An 8,348-nucleotide genomic window follows, 5' to 3' on the forward strand; every position below is an offset into this window, starting at 1 on the left:
CTGTCCCTGTCACTCTTGACACTTCGCTGTCAGGGCTGCCGCGCGGGGGGCGGGCAGAGCGCAAACGGCGGCGTTAGCTTTCCTTATTGGAGGGGTACTTGAGGGAGGGAGGGAGGGAGGGAGGGAAGAAAGGGGTCTTTGCCCACTTTTGTTTCGCTTTGGAGCTTGGAAGCCTGCTCCCCAAAGACGCTCCGAACCGTGCTCTCCTACCCACATCCCCATGTCTCCTTTGGCCCGCTGACTTTCGGCCGCCGGACCCTTTCGCTTGAGCCTTCCGAAGGGGACTGGGGCGGCTCGGCTCGAGGACTCTGCCGGGGTTGTGTTCCCTGCTCTGCCCGCGGCGGCCACCGCGAGGAAACTCCGCGCCTAGAGCGGGAAGCGGAGCAGGCGGCGGCGGCGGCGGCGGCGGCGGGGCTTCGGCCGGGCGGCAGCCCAGGACTCGTAGGGCGGCGCGCTCCTTCGTCCATGAACTGCATGAAAGGCCCGCTGCACTTGGAGCACCGAGCAGCAGGGACCAAGCTGTTGGCCGCCTCCTCGTCCTCCTCCTGTCACCATCCCCAGCCGCTGGCCATGGCTTCGGTCCTGGCTCCCGGTCAGACCCGCTCCCTGGACTCTTCCAAGCACAGGCTGGAGGTGCACACCATCTCTGACACCTCCAGCCCCGAGGCCGCAGGTAAGGCGCCGCGTGGCCCCGCGCCGCTCGGCCCTTCTCGCCCCCGAGGAAGTCGGCCCCTCCTGGGGGAGGCGTGGTGGGAGTGGTCCTGTAGCCCGCTCCCCGCAGAACTTCTGGAGCCAGGGTTGTGTTGACCCCTCGTCCCGTTCGCTCTGCCTTGACTGCCCGGCTGGGGTGGCGCGATCCACGCGGGCAGTTCTGCCGCCCTCCCTATTCCGACCCTGGCCTCCTTTCTGTTTTTTGGGTCACAAAAATCCCAGTATCTCCATTCGAAGACCTTCAGAGGCCGCTCCCCGAGCCCCCATGCGTCCCCTGTTCTGCTCTCAGCTTTCAGCTACCAAGAAGCTCCGCTTGTTAGAAAAATATTCGTGAAACTACGCCTCAGAAGAACAGGCGGTTTTCCTAAAGGGCAGAGGAACTTGGGTGCCTCGCCGAATCCCGAAGCCTACTTTTCCTAGCCTTCCGAAACCGCATCGAAATCTGAGCTTTTTACGAGGGGGTTCTGTAAAACGCGCGCGTGTGGGTGTCCCGGGAGATTTGGTGTGTCCACGCAGAAGCTTATAAATATACCTGAAAGCACAGGCTATAAAAATGACTGTGCCGTCGCAGTGAGATAAACGTGTAAATAAAACGTGCGGCGCTGGGGGAAGAGAGGCGGTGGGGCGCGCACACCCACACTCACGTCTGCACACCCCGCAGACGCAGCTCCTTCCCTGGCCCGGAGCGGCCGCTCCACACCCTCCTTCCCCGCCAGGCAGCCCAGCTCTTCCCCGGCCTCTGCCGCCTGGTCCAGTTGGCGTTCGCGGGTAGCAGGTGGGCATGCTGACGGGGACCTCTGTGTGTTTCGTTTTCAGAGAAAGATAAGAGCCAGCAGGGAAAGAATGAGGACGTGGGCGCCGAAGACCCGTCCAAGAAGAAGAGGCAGCGGCGGCAGCGGACTCACTTCACCAGCCAGCAGCTGCAGGAACTGGAGGCCACTTTCCAGAGGAACCGCTACCCGGACATGTCCACGCGCGAAGAAATCGCCGTGTGGACCAACCTTACGGAAGCCCGAGTCCGGGTAGGAGCCCGCACGGAGGCTGGGAGGGCTAGCGGGGAGGCGTTGCGGGGATGCCGGCCCTGTAGCCCGGGAGAGAGTGTGGAAGGCAGCGCTGTCCGGGAGGGCTCGGGTGGGTGCCTTTGCAAAAGCAGATGGCCTCTCACGGCGGCCCCAGTTGCGAGGTTACAGCTCCCTCTTCCGAGACTGGCCGCGGGCCTGGCGCAGGCGCCGGGAGCGGCTCCGGCTCCACACCCCGACCCACTGCGCGCTCCCAAACGCGGCCGCGTGCATTCCCCTACACAGGGCATTGTGTTCCCGGCTTGTATTCGCCAGACGAGCGCTAATAAGATCCGTCCCAGGCCAGGAGCCGAGGACAGGCTCCAACCTGAGCGCCTTTAACAAGGAAAACCCGCCTGAGACACGCAGGGGTTTGCCCTCCCTGGAAAACTTCCGCGCCAGGCCTAGCCCGGCCCTTTCTCTCCTCTGCTCTCCCTCCTTACACAGTCTTTGCGGTTTTTCTGCCATTCAGATCTCTTCCACACCCTATCCCCTGGTTTTGTGATCTGCGGAAGCAGTTTTAATACACAACTGCTACCCTGCCGGTCCTCTTAGAAAGAAAAGAAGAAAGACTTTTCGGTTTGGTTTATTTATCTTTTCTCAGGAGACTGTTACTCACACCCTTCCTCCCAATCATAATAGTTTTATTAAAGAAAGGGCTTACCTTTGTAGCAAATCTGTACTTTATGGATTGGCAAAAATGAACTTAAATTACCCAATATCCTGGTTTGTGCTGGTCGGTGGAAAACTCCAAATTTGTTAGGATTCTGGAAGCAGAAAACACACATAGCAGGAGCCAGAGGCTTTGCTGTTAAAAAAAAAAATGCTCTGGATAGAAAAAGAGCCCCCAGTTAGAGCTGAGAAAACAGAAGAAAACACTCTAGCAATAATGATGAAATGAGACCAAAATGCACTCCCAAAGCCGAGAGACCGAAGGCACTCTCTGAGTGGCATGTGTGTAGGGAATGCGGCTGTGCTAGTGGATAAATGAGCCAGGTTGAAGTTGGAAATGGTTTTAGTTTAACAGCGCAGAGCTACGGCTCAGGCCCGGACCGCGTGTTTTTTTGCACAAGGTCAGTTTTTCGTAGCTCTCACGCGCATCTGGGGATCGGGCCTCGCACGTACTCTTCTCGCCTGGGCAAAGTTTAGACGGCCCAGGGTAGAAATGGCAAGTAATTAAAATGAAAACACAATCTATGGGGTCTCCGGAATCCTTCGGAAAACCCTCCCCCACCCCCTCCGACTTCTCAGCAGTCCCTTCCAAGTCCCTGCCACCGCAGCGCCGCTCTCAGGCTCCCTGGGACTACCTCCTTCCAGGCCCGCTGCTTGTCCAGCCGAGTGGGCAGTGAGGCGTCCTTTTTATAGCTGTCGGGTGCAAAGAGGAAGGGGGATAAAAAGGAAATCGAGAATGAAAGGGAAAAAGGAGGGGAAAAAAAAAAAGCGGATTAGATGGCTGGGCCTGGCTGAGATGTGTAATGTGAAACATCATCGGTGTCAGCTCGGAAATCTCGGGTCAGGCCTTGCTCCAATACACAATAGCCGCCGTCTGGGGCTACGGGCGGGCCCGATGTGGATTGAGAACGAGGTTGCGTCTGGGCCACCGGACACGGGTGGGGGCTGGCGGGGCTGGGCGGCCGCCCGCAAAGCCCAGCGACTAGGCCGGGCCCGGCCAGAGCAGCGCCGGGCGCGCGGGTCTGGCCTGGGGTGGGCGGAGGGTATGAAGGACTGGAGCGAAGGGAGGGGAAGGCTACAAAGCGACTCTTCCCGGGTTCCCGGAGATTTACACGCCAGGCTCGTGGAGTTTAATTAGCTGTCGGGGAGGTGGTCTTTTACTTTTTATTTGGTTATTTTGCTAGGCGAGGAAGGGGGTCGTGGCCTGGCGCCTGTTGAGGGCGCACGTTCCGTGGAGTAGGGGGTGGCGGTGGAGATTCGAGAGGGGAGGAGGAGTTGTGGGAGAGAGAGCGGGCCTCCCAGCCCCTTGCCCTCATCACTGTGGCTTTGGAATGCAAGCAAGTTTGCAAGGTGGCCGGGGAAGGGTTGGGCGGAAAGCCCGCTGCTCTGAGTTTATTTTGCAGTAAGTGTTTTTGGACCCTGAGGAGGACGTGGGTTAGTGAATAAGCCACTCGCAGGCCGCCAGGCGGTGTGCTGGGGTTTGTGGCGCAACTCAGAGCCCGGGCTCGCAGGCCTGAACCGGCCTGGCCCCCTGCGTTGGGACGGGGCTCTGGCAGCTTGGGGCACGGGGCAGTGGGGTGGGGGGGGGAACTGTGGCGGGGAGGGTGTGCGGGTGTGTGTTCGAGCGGGGATGGTTGCTGGTGCTTTCCCGGATCTAGGTTTTACTAATCCGATCTGTGGCGTCTGTTTGCTCCCTTGCCCTCCACCCCCAGGTTTGGTTCAAAAATCGCCGGGCCAAATGGAGAAAGCGGGAACGCAACCAGCAGGCCGAGCTGTGCAAGAATGGCTTTGGGCCGCAGTTCAACGGGCTTATGCAGCCCTACGACGACATGTACCCGGGCTATTCGTACAACAACTGGGCCGCCAAGGGCCTCACGTCGGCCTCCCTGTCCACCAAGAGCTTCCCTTTCTTCAACTCTATGAATGTCAACCCCCTTTCATCCCAGAGCATGTTCTCCCCACCCAACTCCATCTCGTCCATGAGCATGTCGTCCAGCATGGTACCCTCAGCGGTGACCGGCGTCCCGGGCTCCAGCCTCAACAGCCTGAATAACTTGAACAACCTGAGCAGCCCGTCGCTGAATTCCGCGGTGCCCACGCCCGCCTGTCCTTACGCGCCGCCGACTCCTCCGTACGTTTATAGGGACACGTGTAACTCGAGCCTGGCCAGCCTGAGACTGAAAGCAAAGCAGCACTCCAGCTTCGGCTACGCCAGCGTGCAGAACCCGGCGTCCAACCTGAGTGCTTGCCAGTACGCCGTGGACCGGCCCGTGTGAGCCGCGCACTGCGCTGGGATTCTAGGACCGTGCCAGATAGGGCAGCTCTGCCCTTGTTGAAAGACTGGGAATTACGCTAGAAGGTCGTGGGCACTAAAGAAAGGGAGAGAGAGAGAGAGAAGATATAGAGAAAAAGGGAAACCACTGAATTAAAGAGAGCTCCTTTGATTTCAAAGGAATTTCCTCAATGTCTGACATCTTTCACTAAAAAGTATTTCCAACAGTTGCAAGGACACACACAAATGTTTGACTGGATATGACATTTTAACATTACTATAAGCTTGTTATTTTTTAAGTTTAGCGTTGTTAACATTAAAATGACTGAAAGGATGTATATATATCGAAATGTCAAATTAATTTTATAAAAAGCAGTTGTTAGTAATATCACAACAGTGTTTTTAAAGGTTAGGCTTTAAAATAAAGCATGTTATACAGAAGCGATTAGGATTTTTTGCTTGCGAGCAAAGGAATGTATATACTAAATGCCACACTGTATGTTTCTAACATATTATTATTATAAAAAAATGTGTGAATATCAGTTTTAGAATAGTCTCTCTGGTGGATGCAATGATGTTCCTGAAACTGCTATGTACAACCTACCCTGTGTATAACATTTCGTACAATATTATTGTTTTACTTTTCAGCAAATATGAAAAAAAATGTGTTTTATTTCATGGGAGTAAAATATACTGCATACAAATTGGTCTGGATTCTTTCTGCCCTCCTCTGTCGCCTGGCCAGGGTTTCTCAGTCACTGCTTCCTAAACAAACCAGTTCCCTCTGCCTGCCTAGTTAAATACACAAGGCAGCAGTACTTATTTAAATTTGATAGAAATAAATTATAGTCATTCATCAGAAACTAAAAAGAAAAAAGAGGTACTCTCAGAAAAAAAAAGGAGGGGGTGGCTGCGAAGTCTGGTCTTGTTTCCCAGATTTTTCTTTGGCTTACACCCAGAGGATTCCATTATTGCTAGCAAATAATATAAGAGGGAAAGAAGAAAGGGGAAAGAAATTTAGAAAGTACGTTAGCTTGGAATGACTCTCAAGTTTACTCCTTTGGGGAGGGGGGAACCTGCACATCCACTAAATTGTTCTGGAGAAGTATGTGTGTATGTATACATCTACAATTTATATACATTCCTCTCAAGAGGAATACGTCTATAAGTTTACAAGGAAACACCTTCAGTTCAAAATATTTAGGCCTCCACGTTTACCTCTCAGGCTTAAGTAGAGAGATTCTTCATGTTATATTACATTACTATTTCCAAATCCTTTCGAGACATTAAAAGAAACAAAGACCATTTCTAATAACCACAGCCCTTTAGTTTCTCAAAGAGCCCAGGGGTTGAGAGGTTAGAGTGGAGTTTCCTGAGTCTTGTCGAGCAATATGTAGTTGAGGCAAAGGTCATGCTCCCCGTGTTTTGTTTTAAATAATATTGACCCATTAATTCTAAAGCTGCTTGTTCCTGAAATTATGCAGGATTATAGTTTGCAAACTGCCGGAGAATGAAGCAAATCAAGATGAATTACAGCCCTGGTCCTCCCTCCCATCCTCTGACATCTAAACGGGGAATGAGTTTGGTGTGAGGGTTTAAAAGAACGTTAAGCACCCACTCTTCCTTTGTTGGTGGTTTTCAGCTTTCTTTTTTTTAATGTGAAATTACTTTTGTAACAAATAGTAGCAAATACAACTTAGTCCTAAAGAAGTCATCACCGTGGCGCAAGGGAGGTCGGTGTGTTAGGCGTGAGGGTGAGGGGTAGTTCTGAGGTCTTTTGCTCTTCGGGTCACCCCCCCCACCCCCCCCGCGGTGGACAAAGACAAACATCACCCTGGCTGGGGAATCGGGAGCAAAAAGTAACCGCCAGTTTTCTGGGGCCGAGAAAACCTGTGTTTTTGCGCTTAAGTTGCTTTTATCGGACTGAAACTTTACCTATAAGCTTTTGGAGCTCAGACACTGAGTCTTTGTTCTGCATGGGAGTGCTGCTGCCACTTAAAGAGATCGCAGATAATGTCCCCTATTTAAGATCAGTGCTTAATGCACATTAACTTTCTTTCTTTCCTTTTTAAGCTCTGCCTCGGACCTGCGGTGGGATCACGCGGCTGTGGAGGGCAGATAAAAGCCCTTTGGACGAGGGTCACCTCCGTCCTTGTTGTTCACTTGAGAGCAGTGGAGAGGAAAACGGTCCCCACGGGCGGACTTTGGCTTCTGGAGCCGCGGGGCTCGTCAGTCCGGGCCTCCCAGAGCCTCCGCCGGGCTTGGGGGGAGGGGCGGCGAGGGAGGGGAATGGGAGAGGGGATTTGGGGATGGGGGCCTGGAAGCGCTAACGAGACCTGCTGGGAGGATTTGCGTCTGCAGGCCCAAGAACGACTTGGGAGCGCTGGGTGCAGGACGTGGAACTCGGCCTAGTTTGCTTGCTGAAACAGAACTCAATTTCAAGGAAATCAATCAAATCTGCAGGAAACAAAAATGGAAGTCGAGGTTTGGGAAGAGTTGTCACTTCCCCGACTTGAGTGGTGCAGGCTGTGGGCGGAGACTCGGGGCTGATGAGAGGCCCTTTCTCCCACCTCAGCTCTTTCCCAGGACTTCCAGAAGGGAGAATTACCCTCCTCACCTCCCTTTCCCACACCCATCCTCGCTGGCCCTTCGGCCCCTTTCCGCACCTCCTTTTCCCTTCAAGTGAGAAAAGCCTAGTTCCCTCGCCCCTCCCGCTCCCACGCTGGTCCCCCTACAGCCATCGCTACTGCCACCACCTCGGTTCCACTCAATCGATTTTTGCTGCATGTCAACACTTATTACCGGTGAGTGTGAGGTATTTTTTTCTCCTTCTCTAGGTCTCTTAATGATTTCTGAGCTAGTTGTGTATTAAAGTGCTTAAAGGAACCTTTAAGGCAATCTATAGCATGAACACCAACCTTCTCCGCTTGGGATCAAAGATGGCGAGCGGGAGGTCGGGCCCCCGGGAGCCCAGGCATCCCAGGCCTTGAGCCCTCGCCGCCCACCTCTGTGCCCCAGAGACTGGGGGGGGGGGGGGCTGGAACCCCGCGCAGACAATACGCGGTCCAAGGGCTTTTCCTCCCCGCCCCCCTCACCTGTTACTCTAATCCTTTCTCCGGTCTGTCCTCGTTTTTTAAACTTAAAATTCTTAAGGCCCCAAACTCTTCCTTCCCCTAATACTGAATTCAAATGGGTGGAAACCTGGGGAAAGGTAGATATAGCCCTCGTTTGTCTCAATTTCCTCCCAGTTCCTAAATCTGAGTTTTACTGCCCACAACATGGTTAGAAATTTAATTTTTAAAAATATGTTGGGCAGCCTGGGCCCTGTAGGCAGTTTGATTAGGGGGCAAATCCTCCCCTTCTCTTCCTGGCCCCGTTCTTTCTCGCACTCCCACCCTCTTCCTGCGAGGTGCTGAAACCCGGGAGTCCCTTTAGGAGTGTAACCAGAAAATACTAATGGGAAAAAAATAAAGAGCGTCTTAAAAGTCCCAATATTCCTCGAAAGCCCCATAAATTAACTCTATGAAGAGCGGCGAGTTCTTTTAAGGCGAGTCTATAAAAATCTGGCGCGATCTCGAAGGAGGACGACCCTCCCCCCAAGCCCCGTCGAGAATGTGACCAAACAAAGGTCTGTC

The 8,348-nt window shown here is 53.6% G+C and overlaps 1 protein-coding gene across 1 annotated transcript; it reads left to right on the plus strand.

Annotated features, from left to right (window-relative positions):
- Positions 1–374: 374 nt before the first annotated feature.
- On the plus strand, positions 375–5,450 carry PITX2 (paired like homeodomain 2). Its single transcript, XM_022596313.2, has 3 exons — positions 375–673; positions 1,528–1,733; positions 4,154–5,450. The coding sequence occupies exons 1-3, from the start codon at positions 466–468 to the stop codon at positions 4,715–4,717; spliced, it is 978 nt and encodes a 325-aa protein (XP_022452021.1). The 5' UTR covers positions 375–465; the 3' UTR covers positions 4,718–5,450.
- The last annotated feature ends 2,898 nt before the right edge of the window (positions 5,451–8,348 follow it).

The sequence above is a fragment of the Delphinapterus leucas genome, chromosome 5, assembly GCF_059928025.1.
Source record: "Delphinapterus leucas isolate spDelLeu-1000000601 "Yukka" chromosome 5, BTC_Dleu_Yukka2, whole genome shotgun sequence".
In the NCBI taxonomy this organism is placed as follows: domain Eukaryota; kingdom Metazoa; phylum Chordata; class Mammalia; order Artiodactyla; family Monodontidae; genus Delphinapterus; species Delphinapterus leucas.

Coding starts and splice junctions, on each gene's coding strand:
- PITX2 (XM_022596313.2), top strand. CDS start 466: ATGAACTGCATGAAAGGCCCGCTGCACTTGGAGCACCGAGCAGCAGGG. Junction 674..1,527: donor CTCCAGCCCCGAGGCCGCAG/GTAAGGCGCCGC, acceptor TTTCGTTTTCAG/AGAAAGATAAGAGCCAGCAG. Junction 1,734..4,153: donor TTACGGAAGCCCGAGTCCGG/GTAGGAGCCCGC, acceptor CTCCACCCCCAG/GTTTGGTTCAAAAATCGCCG.